The sequence below is a fragment of the Natrix helvetica genome, assembly GCF_964273705.1.
Source record: "Natrix helvetica genome assembly, chromosome: 2".
NCBI classification, from domain to species: domain Eukaryota; kingdom Metazoa; phylum Chordata; class Lepidosauria; order Squamata; family Natricidae; genus Natrix; species Natrix helvetica.
Window position 1 is genome coordinate 276,412,134 of NC_138552.1, and position 14,978 is coordinate 276,427,111.

General features: G+C 43.1%; 1 protein-coding gene across 3 annotated transcripts in view; it reads left to right on the forward strand.

Annotated features, from left to right (window-relative positions):
• AP2B1 (adaptor related protein complex 2 subunit beta 1) overlaps positions 1-14,978 on the forward strand; it is a 91,905-nt gene that overhangs the window by 23,686 nt on the left and 53,241 nt on the right. For all 3 annotated transcript variants that reach the window (XM_081941987.1, XM_081941988.1, XM_081941989.1), the window contains 7 exons: positions 849-1,039; positions 3,638-3,859; positions 4,969-5,089; positions 5,961-6,056; positions 9,707-9,822; positions 12,468-12,633; positions 13,928-14,026. In XM_081941987.1, the coding sequence (XP_081798113.1) occupies positions 849-1,039; positions 3,638-3,859; positions 4,969-5,089; positions 5,961-6,056; positions 9,707-9,822; positions 12,468-12,633; positions 13,928-14,026 (1,011 nt within the window). The remainder of the gene's footprint in view (positions 1-848; positions 1,040-3,637; positions 3,860-4,968; positions 5,090-5,960; positions 6,057-9,706; positions 9,823-12,467; positions 12,634-13,927; positions 14,027-14,978) is intronic.

A 14,978-nucleotide genomic window follows, 5' to 3' on the forward strand; every position in this document is an offset into this window, starting at 1 on the left:
GACAGTTTCTCTTATGCATAAATGATCCACCTTAGCTGAATAACTTTAATTTTAATTATATTTTTATTCTACTTTAATTGATTTTGTGTTTGCACTTTTAAACTTTTATTATATTGTAAGCTGCTCAGAGTCACTGTATGAGTGAGATGGGCAGCACAAAAATCCAATCAATAATAATAAATAATGATGTTTTGGTTTAGTATGTTATGTGAATCAGGCTACCGTATTGCAGTTTATAGGCCATGATTTATGACAGTGCCGTGTGCAAATCCCACTAGTTATATCTTCTTTTAATCATCATGATTCAAAATGCCAAATATAGACACAGTGACATGTGTAATCTCAGAGGAACCATTGTCTCTTTGCATGTAATAGAGAAAAACCCAGAGGAAGATCCTTCTGGATTAATTTGTATGCATATATATATATATATGTTTATATTACATATTGTTTTAGGTATTTATTTTTATTGATTGAAGGGGTTTTGTAAACATCAACTCATGTGGAGAAGTAGTATATAAATATATGCACGGTATTGTTTTATTGGTTGAATACAAAACAGATTTTGTCAACCCCTCTCAGTCCGTATGGAAAAGTAATATAAGAATATTTTTAAAATGTGGCTGAATTGATCCATTGATCAGAACTTCCATCTAAATCGGTTAAACTGATTTTTTAAAAAGGAAGTGGGCTATAACCCAATTTAATCATTTCAAAAAAACCACACCTCAATCCGCCCTGCAGACTGACCCCTGAAGACCATGGAAGGTAATAAGCAGCGTTTCGAAGCTTCTGCTCTGTGGCTGAGTATCCAGCATTTTCTCTCTCTCTCTCTCTCTCTCTGCCAGGTTGTGGCCAATGCTGTTGCTGCCTTGTCTGAAATCAGCGAATCTCACCCCAACAGCAATCTGCTAGACCTGAACCCTCAGAACATCAACAAGCTACTCACTGCTTTAAATGAATGCACGGAGTGGGGGCAGATATTCATCCTAGACTGCCTTTCCAACTACAACCCAAAGGATGACCGTGAAGCGCAAAGGTAGATCTCTGACTCCCCTACACGAATGGGAATTCTCCTTTCTTAAGAGCTTGATAAAAGTTCTGTGACTTCTTCACTGTGGCGGGCTATATAATGCCTTCTGACCTATGGAAGCCCCTCTCCCCATAGGTTTTCTAATACCCAGTTCCTGGCTGGGTTCACAGATGACGTTAAGTTAACCCTGGCTCACTTAACATTTGTTTAACTTGGTTATACAACCAACTGCCAAAGTCTCTTGGTCCCCAGTTACAAAGAACAAAAGTAAAATGGAGACGTTCAAAGTAATTAAACAACAAGTACAAAAAGCAAGTAAAATGAGCAAGTATAGACCGGCAGTTAAAACCGGTTTTATGACCAGTTGTAGCATGCCACAGCCATGGGATTGTGATCTGTGCCATTTCTGCCATTTTCCAGAAAGAAAGAAAAACACCCATTGGATATGCTGAATTTGCTTAATGGATTCATGATTTGCTTTAGAACCACATTGAGTTACTTTACCATTGTTGTAAAAATGGTCTCAAAATTTAAGTCCAGCCATGTGATGCCTCAACTTATGACTGCAACAACTTATAACCAAAATGCCATGCTCCATTATGGTTGTGATGTGAGGACACTCTTGGAGAACCATTGCAAAGCCATGTATCCTATTCCCAAATCTATTCGATGATCCAGAGCGATATTATATTTAATGGTATCTAAAGTCAATGAGAAATCAAGAATGAGTCACCCGCCTTCTCTTGATCCTTAGATGACTAGAACCCAAAGCAGTCTCAATCGCGTAGTCATTTTTAAATGGGTCAGGATATTCTGCAGCCTCCAGAGTTGCCTGCAGTTGCGAAGCTACCATATCGTCAGTCACCTTACCCAACCTTGGGAGTTAGAGGGTGGCTTATTATTAGCTCTTCTTGACAGTTAATTCTCAGATCAGGATAATTGCTGATTTTCATCTTCTCCAACCTTCTTTATCTCTGTCAGTATAAAAACTGCTTAGAGTAAAATTAAATCCTAGGTAGACAGTTGCTAACTTTGGTTATTCTTCAATAACTCTTTGAGGTATATACAATTTGAGAATAGTGGCATCTTCAAGAAGCAGACTTGAATTATTTTCATGTACTGTAGCAGTGGTGGGATTCAAAAAAATTTACTACCAGTTCTGTGGGCATAGCTTGGAGGGCATGGCTTGTGGGTGTGGCAGGGGAAAGATACTGTAAAATCTCCATTCCCTCCCCACTACAGGGGAAGGTTACTGCAAAATCCCCATTTCCTCCTGATCAGCTGGGACTCGGGAGGCAGAGAATAGATGGGGGCAGAGGTGGTATTTACCGGTTCTCCGAACTACTCGAAATTTCTGCTACCGGTTCTCCAGAACTAGTCAGAACCTGCTGAATATGACCTCTGTACTGTAGGCATTATAGCATTGTGGAACGCTCCCTGTTTTCCCCCCAGAACATCAACTGAAATAGGTTGTGTTGGGGCAAAGCAACTGGCCTCAAGTTGTCCAGGAAGCTTCTGTGACTAGGGCTACATTCTCCTTAAAACCAAATATTGAGAAAACCCAGTGTTGATATTAAACCATTAACAGAGTTGGCATGCAGACCTTCAAAACTTTCTGTGGGTATTAGCCAAAGGTAGGTTTCTGTAACTGGAGCAGTAGGGGTGTGATTTCCACTTTCCACTTCCCACTCTTAAAATCTGCTGTGCAGACTTCTCAGATCTTACAGAGCAGATTTTGAAGGGGTGTAGGAAGGCTGCGATGTGAAGCAGAAGTCAGATGATACAGTCTTCTTTCTGCCATCCCATGAACCAAGAACTGCCAACCATATTATCCCAGTAGGTGGCAATACCTGGGCCCTCTTATCTATCATCCAAAGCTAAGCAGTATCAGGCTCAATTAGTACCTTGGTCTGAGGCTACCAGGGAATCCCAGGAGCTTAGCAACAGAGATTGTGAAGTTGAGAAATGTCTTGGAAAATAGCAGAGGGTTCCTTCTGTACTGTAGGCAAGAAAATTGTTCAGGTATCTCCATGTCATGAGGAGTCAAGCTTGACTTGAAGGAGACTTAATTTTGGCCTCTGAGCTTGTTTTCCAAGGGCCAGATAAGTGACAGCTATTGTGACACTTTTGTTTGTTGCCTTTAATGAAACTTCCTTCCCCCTTTAGTGCTGCTTCTCAGTGCACTTTAGGAGCACGGTAAAATGTCTCTTTTTGAGCTATTGTTTAATGGCTGAGAATAAGCAAACATAAGAAATCAATTTGCAATTGATTAATCCAGGTTGTTTCAGATTACACCTGAAGCAGTTTTATTTCCAGATGTTGGGAACTATCAGCAGCAAATTAGCTATCTCCCAATATGCGCTGCGTGTCTCCTTCTCTGTTAGCACCTATGACTATCAACAGAAAATATTGTAATCAAGACTCTCAGAGATCTATTTAATGGGATATCCAATTCTGCACAGCAAAAGCCTTTAAAAAAAAACACCACTCTGTTGCTCATTAATTTGGGGTAATCAAAACGTGTCTCTCCAGCATAGCCAGGGTTTTCTAGGAGGAAAGAACAGCCTTAGCTGTTCTCTTATTCTTGTTTCTCTTCTTTGGCAGCATATGCGAACGGGTGACGCCTCGCCTCTCTCATGCCAACTCCGCTGTTGTGCTGTCAGCTGTCAAAGTGCTGATGAAGTTCCTAGAGCTCCTTCCCAAGGATTCCGACTACTACAACATGTTGCTGAAGAAACTGGCCCCTCCACTGGTCACCTTGCTGTCTGGCGAGCCTGAAGTCCAATATGTTGCTTTGAGGAACATCAACTTGATTGTGCAGAAAAGGTCAGGCACAAGGAAGGAAGGATGTTGTTTCAAAAATTCAGATTGAATAACTGCATATAAGACAGTTTTGTATGTCCAAACTGGACGGATCCTGGTATTTGTTCTGACCTAGGCTTCCCAAGATCCTCATCCCAATAAAACCTCTTATTTAGGTTAAAGGGAATTCCTCTCCAGCAAAGTCTCGGCAAAAAGTCTTTCATGATATTTCACAACTACAGATCTTTATCAGGCCTAGAGAGTTGCCAGGTTGATATCTTCCAAATGCCGCGCTGTAGCAGCAATTACTTGGCAAGAAGTCAGGAACAGATCTTCACCCTAATGAATTGAACTAATTGTCTCCTGCAAACTCCCCTCCCCTTTCGCTCCTCTTTATTCCCTATGGGAGGGGCCATTCACCATTTACCTGTGCCTTTACTCCCGAGTCGGCCCTTGTTCCTTAGCTGTCCCCTTCTCCTGATAGCTCTGTGCATGTGCACATCGGGAACAGGCTCCAGCTGTTCTTCTGCCCCACTGATATCCGACTCCGAAGGCAGCTGATAACTGTCGGACAGCCCTGGCCCTATCTCTGCCTCCAATGCAGATCACTCCTCAGAGCCTTCCCCAGCATCCAGGACTGGCCCATGTTCCTCCCCAACCTCCTCACTGTCTGAGTCTGCCACAAGCTGTGCTGGCCGCTGGTGGGCCACAGCAGTATTTTGCAACTTGAGGGATATGTTAATGCAGCGTTATTTAATAGTATTGACTAACAAAGAGTGCACTTCTGATAAATAGTTTGAAATGCCACTAAAGGGATATCAGACAAATTTGGAGCACTATTATTATTCTGTTTGCAGATGGCTTAATACAGTTTTTCTCCTTGCCAGATGTCCTGGTAGGTTGGATTCTATCTCCCATCATTCCCAGCCAGCACAGTGGCTGTGCTAACTAGGAAAATATAATGCAACATATTCAGAGGTGCAAGTAGATGATGGGAAGTTGCTTTCCCATCTCCTGTTAGGCGGCATAGCAGTTCTTTAACTGGAAAACAAATGCATATCTGCCATTTGTCAGGAATGAACAAGAGTGCAGCTTGGCAATCATTTTAGCATGCGTGCTCATTATTTTCCCAGGCCTGAAATCCTGAAGCAGGAGATCAAGGTTTTTTTTGTGAAATACAACGACCCCATCTACGTGAAGCTGGAGAAACTCGATATCATGATTCGCTTAGCATCCCAGGCCAACATTGCTCAGGTCAGTCTGGGACCCAATGGGTCTCATTTCACATTTGTCTAGAAAACTTCTCCCAATAAATGCTTTGACATTAGCTTTGCAGTTACTTGTAATCCCTGAACCCCCAGCTTGGTGCCTCGGGGTGACATTGTGACGAATAACAGGTTTCTTGACTGTGTCCAACTCTCTGACTTCCTTAGTTCTTTCCTCTGACAAGTCTGGATGTTGCATGACCTAAATATTCTTAGACAATAATAAGGGTGTGGCTACGGCCCACTGCTTGGTTGGCCTTCTGATAGATGGATCTATGGGTATGGCCATTCCTACCCTGGGAATTCTTTGATGAGAATGCCCAGTACATGGTACCAGCATTCCAAATCTGTCCACCGTCTTAAAATGATTACGGTCTCCTGCTGTAATAGATTTGCAATGTGTTTGTATTTCTGTTCTGGCCTAGGCTTCCTCAAAAATCACGAGGCAGAGTCCTGGTCCCGACAAAACCCCTTTTATTAAATGCATGTGAATTCCTCTCATTCACATTCAGCAAAGGCCTGGCAAACAGTCTTTCAAAGGAGTAATTATGACCACGGACCTTATCTATCTTGGAAAGCTGCCATGTAAATATTTTCCAAACGAGGTGCTGTGCAAGGAAAGGCTGGGCACAGAGTCTCTGAGATTCACGGACAGATCTTCCCACTCCTGAAACGAATCTAACCACCGAACAAACGAATTGTTTCCTGCAAAAGCCCACTCCCCTTTCACTCCTCTTTTATTTCCTTTTTGTTGGATCATATCAGCGGCAGTAAGCCAATAGGGGACCAGGGCAACAAGAAATTGTACCGTACTCTTGACTTGATCTGAGTTGGGTTTTTTTAAAACGTATTCCCAACAGGTTTTAGCAGAACTGAAGGAGTATGCCACAGAAGTGGATGTGGACTTTGTACGCAAAGCCGTTCGTGCCATTGGACGATGTGCCATCAAAGTTGAAGTGAGAAGCTTTTTCCTTCCTTGGTTTTGCTTTTGTGTTTTAATTGCTACGGCCGGCTGAACTTCAGTTCAGGAGATGAACTGTAAGGGTTCATCTCCTGAACTGAAAACAAATAATGTTAAAAAACATAGGGGGCCCAGGTGTAGATCACTTGGTGTGACACACAAGCAACACAGTGGATCCATGATGTCAGGTGTTGGAAGATGAGGTCAAAATTGGGAAATGAGGTAGCTGCAATTGTGGGATCAAATCTCTGCCCCTTTTCACGTGCTTTGAGGTTGTTGTTGTTTGCTTTGTCACACCTCCTTGCGGGGCAGCCCTGCACCAAAAATACGGTTGGGGAATAGGGTATTTGAGTGTAGTAAATGCTTTTTCTTACTCATCCTAAAAGAGAACATTTTCAGCATTTTGATCTTCACTTCACACTAAAAAACATATCCGTCAGCTTTCAGTCCTTTGGGAACGCCTGTCTTTTGTTGTTCTCTCTGCTTTCAGAGCCCTTGATTTAGACAACATCGTTCAGTCAGCAGGGAACTGTTATAATTTAAAATGCATTTATCTCTGGAACAGACTGACCTCCTCTACCACTACCGACCCCCCCAAAACTCCCTAGCTGTTCTTCTAACAGTAAACATTGTTTGATGAACTGGCATAGGAGCCAATACTGGGAAATTTGTTTCATAGAAAAAGGGCAAATATTTGGGGTGAATCAGGAAGATTTCATGTTCAGCTAATTCAACAGATAGCAATCTCAAAAGGATTACTATTTAGATGACAAATTTCTAGTTTCTAAGACAAATAAGGGAATGCCTGGCTTTTCCATAGGATATATTGGTGCTCTGCTATTAGGTTCTGCAGGTAGTTCTTGACTTATGACCATAGTTGAACCCAATATGGCTGTTGCTAAATGAAACTGTTCTTAAGTGAGTTTTGTCCCATTTTATGACCTTTTTGCCACAGTTATTAAGCGAATCACTGCAGTTGTTAAGTGAATCATATGGTCGTTGAGCAAATCTGGCTTCCTCCATTGGCTTTGCTTGGTGGGAGCTATCCAGAAATACATGCCACTTGCCCAGTGGGCGGATTTTGATCACGTGACCATGATAACAGTCATAAATGTGAAAAACAGTCATAATTCATGTTTTCGGTAGCCTCGTAACTTTGAAGAGTCACTAAATTAATGGCTGTAACTTGAGGACTAAGCTGTAATTTTTTTTTTCCTTAGACATGGAAACTCACCTAAACATTGTAGCATTCAAAATAAAGGAAACTATTTTATTTGCCATTGGGCGGTAGTTTTTGGTTAGATAATTGGTTGAAACAGGGGGGGCTTCCCCAGGGTCCCTTTAGCAAAGATGCTGGGGATTAGTTCTCACTGCATTTCCTAGGGCACTGATTCGTGTTGGACAGACTCTTGCATCAACAGTGGTTTCTACTAAACCGGAATATTGAACGTCTGACAACCATGGGAAAAATACCTGTCTTCAGGAAGGTCTAAACGTCAAGGCTCCAACTAACGAACTCAAGCAAATCAGAACCCTGAGACTTGGCTCCTTCTCAAAGGAGCTGATATGATGTACTTTAATGAGTATATCATATCGGCACAGCTTCCATGGAAAACCAAATCTAAATCTTTCCCACTGTTTCAGTATAATGAAACTAGGAAATAACCCTATTTTTTCTGACCTAGGCTTCCTTAAAAAGCAAGAAGCAGTGTCTGGATCCTGGCAAAACCTCTTTTATTTACATGACTGTGAATTCCTTTCATTCACAGTCAGCAAGGCTTGGCAAACCGTCTTTCAGAGGAATGTTTATCAAATACGAACCTGATCTCGCTTGGAGAGCTGGTTTCCAATGCAGGGCAAGGCAACACTTGGCACAGACTCTTTTATAGTCAGAAACAGAACTTTCCACTCTTGAAACAACCAAAGGGATGAATTGTTTCCTGCAAAAGCCCACTCCCAGTTTGCTCCTCTTTTGTTTCCTATGGGAAGGGCCAGTCACGTCCAAGGTGTGGCTTTACTCCAAAGTCTACCCTGCTTTCTTAGTTGTTCTTGTCTTCTGGCAGCTCTGTGCATGCTCACACTGGGAACAGGCTCCAGCTGTTCTTCTGCCTCACTGCTGTCTGGCTCCCTCTCTGCCTCCGACACAAACCCCTCGTCTGAGCTTTCCTCAGCCCCCAGGACTGGCCCATGTTCCTCCCCAACCTCCTCACTGTCAGACTCTGCTGGCTGCCAGCAGGCCACAACACTTATCCCCAAGTGTCACAGATCACATTGGCCAATTGAGTTAATTGCCAGTCCTTTCCCAACCTTATCTGTTGACAGTGGACATGACCTCAGTTCTCATGAGAAAGCTTTATGAGACACAATCTTTGTGTCTCGTAAAGCATTCCAACCTCCTTCCCCCTTGTGTGGCAACTGAGGAACAGAGAGATGGCTGAGGCCAGATTCAGTTTGAAGTTGACACTGATTTAGTTATAAGGCCGTCGATATGTATAATGACAGGTGGGGAAAAAGTAGTCCTCTCTGTTCATATGATTGGAAAGAGGCATGACACTAAAGATGCACAGTCATTCATTCATACTGTGCCTAAGACAATTTCCATAACTTTAAAAAAATATTAACAGTGTTAGCAGCAAAAGTATTCCAAGTATAGTGTGCAATCTCCATTAATCAAATATACACTGAAACGTCTCATTTCATGCCACTTAGGGAAGTTTGCCATGCAAGAATAATTTCTTGTGAATGAGTGGAAGATGGCCTCTGCTTTCTGATTTCTAAAAGGGGAGATCTTTAGTTTAGTTTAGTTAGTTTACTTTACTTTATTGTCAGTGCACCTCGTACAACAAAATTAAATGCCATCTTCAGTGTACATTATGCATAAAATAAAAATACACATCCTTCACATTCTATACAATTGTACTGAAAATCCCTGATATTGCATTAATATTGCACTATACAGTAGGTCTTCTAATAGTGAGGGGTTTTTAAGCCAGGAGATCACAAGGATTGTCTGGCTGCCCTTGTGGAAGAATCAACCAACTCTGTGTTGTTGCCCAGGGAATGCCCAAGTTTAAGATTCCTACGCTCTTCCAAAGCAGAGTGCGCGACATATTTGTTCTATTTATGAGGAAAACCACAGAGGTTTTCTGTATGCAGCTCCATCATGTATTAGCTAACCTTTCTGGCACCAAGTGCCGAAATGGGAGCATGCACATGCGGGCATGCCGGAAACCAGAAGAGCAGCCACAAGGTGTGCATGCGCACGCCAGGAAAATGATCTCCCAGTTTCTGGCACGCGCATGCGCACCAGCCAGCTGAATGGTCGATGGCTTGCACGCCCAGAGTGGGCTCTGCATGCCACATCTGGCACACATGTCATAGGTTCTCCATCATGGGACTCTATAAACAATCTACTTTTCAATTTATGAAAACAGTATAAATAGTTTCATATTTGCTCCTTGAGAATGTAATTGTGATGTGCTTTTTAACATTTTTTGCCATGCGCTAAATGAATGAATAAAACTAAACAGGGAGTGGGATGTGATACGGGTAGGTGAAGTTGTAGAATTGTGAGGCATATCCAGGTTAGCCTTTCTACTTGAGGTGACTTGGAAGATCTCTGTTCTGCTCTGTCCTCTATGACAGCAATCTGCTGAGCGCTGTGTGAGCACACTTCTGGATCTCATCCAGACCAAGGTCAACTACGTAGTGCAGGAAGCCATCGTGGTCATCCGAGACATCTTCCGCAAGTATCCCAACAAGTAAGTACAGCTACCAAGTGAAGTGTGCAGAAGCAACCTTGCCGATACTAATTGTGGCTGACCCAAAGGGTGCCAGTTTGTATGGACTTTAGGTGACCTAGTGGAGGGACACCTGAATACGTAGGGACAGGGCAACTTAATTTGAGAAAAATCAAGTGGCATGGACTAAATATTCAGAATCACAAAGTGGGGAGGGAATGCAGAGTTTGTTTAGTCCATGTCCAGTTCCATTAGAGCAAGGGTCCCAGCCAGGGGTGCTTGCACCCCTGGGGTGTGTGAGATGATATTCCAGGGGGTGTGAAAACTTGGGTTTAGAAGTTTCAAAACTATGTATGCATAATTATATGCATGTAATTATTTACTATTGTAAGGGGAGCGAGAATATATCAGAGGCATTCTAGGGGTGCTGGGTATAGAAAAGGTTGGGACCCCCTGAATTAGGGCATTTCTGACAGATAACCAGCCATACATCCTGTGAAAAAGAACTCGGCACATCATGTGGCAACCTGTACTACAAATTGACAGCTTGTACAATCAGGAAGTTCCTCATGAAGTCTAGGCTGAACTTTATGGTTTTAACCCATTGGTTCTGGTCCTTCCCTCTGGGGCAGCAGAGAATAATCTCACTTGCATTTAATAGCTTTTTAGAGCCTTCATCATATTTCCCCTCAGTCATCTCTCTTGTGTACAAAATATACTTGGATACATTGAATGTTCTTCAAAGAGCTTGGTATACCCAGACTCCTCACCATTTTGGTAGCTCTCTTTTGAACTTGTTCCAATTGGTCAATAGCCTTTTTAGACCGGAGTATCCAGAATTGCAGGTTATGTCTGACCAGGGCAGTGGTGGGCAACCTTTTTTTTCAACTGAGCCAAATCTCGCCAAAACCACGATTGAAATTTATTTTGAGAGCCACATTTTTAAAACCGAAAATACATAGGATGGTACACTGTTTTTAGTTTCAATAAACTCTGGCATTTGAAGCACGCAAGTCTTAAAGCTGTCAAGTTACAAGATCCTTGCATCCCTAACCCTTTAGGAAAAAAACCCCAAGGAGTCTTCAAACCTGACAGCTTTAAGACTTGTGGACTTCAACTCCCAGAATTCCTCCTCCAGTCATGTTGGCTCAGAAACTCTGGCATTGAAGCATGCAAGTCTTAAAGCTGTCAAGTTGCAAGACCCTTGCACCCCTAACCCTTTAGAGAGAAAAAACCCAGGGTCTTCAAACCTGACAGCTTGAAGACTTGTGGACTTCAACTCCCAGAATTCTGAGAATTGAAGTCCACCAAGGGCATCAATCATATTAGCCCAGGCAGGGATCTGCAAAATTGGCTCTTAAGACTGGTGGACTTCAACTCCCAGAATTCTGAGAATTGAAGTCCACCAGTCTTAAAACAGCCAACTTTGCAGACCTCTGTGTTAGCCCAAAGCCTGGTGCTGGGCGGGCCTTGCTCCCCCATTGGTGGAGCCCCAGGAAGCGAGGAGGGAGAAAAAGAGACAGAGGCCAAGGATTTTCTCCCCCCCCCCCTGCAAAAATCTTATCAGGGAGCCAGTGGGCAGTAGCAAATTAGCTGATCACGCGGCGTGATCGGCTAATTTGCTACTGCCCGCCCGGCTCCCCGGTTAGATTTTTGCTGGGAGGAGGCGGGGGGGAAGCTCCTTAGCCTCCGTTTCTTTTTCTGCCTCCTCGCTTCTCGTCCCCGCCCGACTTCAGGATCCTCCCTAATCATTGTGGGTCGAAAAGAAAAAAGGGAAAGGGGCGCTTGTTTTGAAGTGCCCGAGAGGAGGGAGGGGAGCGGGCGCCCGGCACACAGAAGAGCCACATTAAAGTGTGTAAAGAGCCGCATGTGGCTCGCGAGCCGCAGCTTGCCGACCACTGGACCAGGGCAAAATAGATTGGAAAAATTATTTTTCATTTGCCTTTTTAGCCTCTAAATCACAGAGATGGCTCATATTGAACTTGTGGTCAACAAAGATAACCAGTTTCCTCTGATATGTACCACTGCTGAAACCTAATCTGTGTTTGCTCAACTCATCTACATGCCTTCTTCATTAACACTAGTAATTGAGGACCTGAAATACTAATAATTATTTGAGAATGGGAAAGCAAGCAGGGGACACACTGGGATGAGCTGTTTTGCATAGTCTTCAAGTAGACAAAGGAAGATACTTGATAAACAGAGGGCAGACGATTATTAAAGTGGATTAACAATATAATAATATATATAATATTTATTTCTTAGCCGCACCCTCTCCCGAAGGACTCGGGGCGGCGTACAATGAAACATATGAAATAAATATGTGGACAAAACAAACATATAACAGAGACATAAACCGAGACACACACAAGGAGGAGGTCGGCTGATAAATAAAAACAATTAAAATACAGTATTTAAAAACCCCTAGATTAATTAAATATAATTAAAATACCCAGTTAAAAACCCGTCAGGAGCGATATGGTTAGATCAAAGTTGAGCCAGGCCAGCTGCTTGGAATAGGTGGGTCTTAAGTTAAAACCAAGATCTGAAGACCTTGGAGCGAAAAGGGGGTGAATGTAAGGTTTGTTTTGGGAGGAAAAAAAAACAGAGAGCACAAGAAGGTTTGACAATAATAACCTTATCCAACTCTGCCTTGGTTAAATTAGGTATGAGAGTATCATTGCCACACTTTGTGAAAACCTTGATTCTCTGGATGAGCCAGATGCCCGAGCAGCTATGATCTGGATTGTGGGCGAATATGCAGAGAGAATTGACAATGCAGACGAGCTCTTGGAGAGCTTCCTGGAGGGCTTCCATGACGAAAGCACCCAGGTAACACTGATCGCTCCACATTCCTGTCTCGGTTCTTTTGAAGGAAGAAACTGGATCCTTGATTTCAGCAGCTGGATAGCAATAGCACTTAGTACTTAGACTTATGTACTGCTTCATAGAGCTTTACAGCCCTCTCTAAGCGGTTTACAGAGTCAGCCTATTGCCCCCAACAATCTGGGTCCTCATTTTACCCACCTCGGAAGGATGGAAGGATGAGTCAACTTTGAGCCAGTGAGATTTGAACTGCCGAACTGCAGCTAGCAATCAGCTGAAGTAGCTTGCAGTACTGTACTCTAACCACAGAGCCACCTCCGCTTTGATTCTGGCCAAAAGCTTGCCCGTGCTTCTCTTTCCACAAGCTGTTGCTTCCCCACTATGCTGCTTCTCTACTATGTGCTGCTAAGCTAAACCCCTGCTGGTGCAACTTTTTCCCATTTGCCCTCTGGATATGTCCAACTATCCCTAATTCCCAGCACCCAGGGAAGAGTTTGTTTCTCATTAACAGTTTTGAGACAGAACTGGGATTTCATCTTTGTGGCCACATATCTGCCAAATTCCAAGTGCATTCATATCTTTGACTTTGGCAGACAGCTGTCACGTCATCCCTGAAGGTATTTAAAAATAGCTTTGCAATGTAATCAGGAAATTATCTCAACAGAGAACGGTCTGTCTTTGTTAATTGTATTTCTCTATCCTCCTTTGACTGACTCAGCTTTGTTCTTGCTTCTCAGCAACTGATGAGAACGTCTCCCCCTTTTTTTCGTGCCTCAGCATTACTTTCCCCCTGCAAAGTTTTTTTGCATTAGTCTATAACTCAGGTTCCTTTGGATCTGCCCATCTCTCTTACTTTTATGTGGTTGTGTAGCTAGGCAGGGGGTTGGACTAGAAGACCTCCAAGGTCCCTTCCAACTCTGTTATTCTATATTCCATAAGCCTTAGTAGTATATAGATAGTGGGACATCCTGGTTAGAGCAACATGGTACCAGCTGCTCAGGAGTAAATATGAAAGACCTGTCCGTCCCCCCCCCCCCCAAATTTGCTTACTGCTATCCAGAGACATTAGATTGATTGGCAATTGGGGGAAGCAAGATGCTAGGTTAAATTTAGAGCTGATCCCATAAGACTTCTTTGTTAATTGCAGGAAGAGCTACATCACACAGATGCATAACCTTTCTGTCTTTCTTTAAACCTTATATCCCAATGAAGGAAATATTCCCCGAAATCAGCTGGTACTGGAAATGTAATTTGTCCATTATAAACCTTCCTCATTTCTTTGTTCTTGCTTTTCCTCCAGGTGCAGCTGACTTTGTTGACTGCCATTGTAAAGCTATTTTTGAAGAAGCCGTCCGAAACACAGGAACTGGTCCAGCAAGTGCTGAGTCTTGCTACCCAGGTAAGGCACAGACCCTGTTCACCTGCACTTCCTATGCTGCAAAGTTACTGTTATGCTGTCAAAAGGTCCTCCCAATGCTTCGTTAGTTAGATTGTCTGCAGTGACATTGGAACCATGTAGCATCTTCCCTTTCCATCGGGTTGCTGGTAACATTTGAATAATATCAACATGGAATGGTCAGCAATGTGTGGCTCGTTTCCATGCCAGTATCTGTACAACACAGTCCTTTCAGCAGTTCCAAGAAGGCCCATTTGCACTACTCAGGTGACCCTGAGGGCACAGATAAACCTCCAAGTGGCCTCAAGGACTCTCTAAAAGGATGCAAATGACCAGCTGTCTGCACGGAACATAAATCCTTCCATTCCCCACCATCCAGTCAGAGCTGAGCAAGCTTCTTAGATGAGAAGTGAAACATCTTCAAAGAAAAACCAGAAAGGACAGTCGCCTCTTGAAAAAAAGCACCTTTGGGTGCTGGTAGTTTCTTTTAAAGCCCTTGGTGGCATGAGGCAAGGTTATTTGAGAGACTGCCTTTCCCAATCCTATTAAATCCAGCTGGAGAGGCATGCTACATGTCTCATTAAAAGGTGCCATCTTGCAGAATATAGGAGGAGAGCCTTTTTTGTTGTGGCATCTCTTCTTTGGAACATCATCTCTCCAGGGATTAAAATAGCCTGACCCAATTGATGTTCCTGTGTCACTGGACACAAGGGTTGGAATATGAGGCAAAGTCATGAGATGCTTCTGAGGATAGGTTTGTGGAAGGGAGAACCTGTGGTCCCCCAGATGCTGCCAAACAATAGTTACTAGTAGTCCAGCTAATGATAAGAAGTGCTGTGAGTCATAATTTAATGACATCCAAGGGAACAGAAACTTCCTATGACTGTTAAACCATATTATAGACACCATGAGTTTAAAAATTACACTGCTCGAGAATCTGTCAGGGAGACCCTAA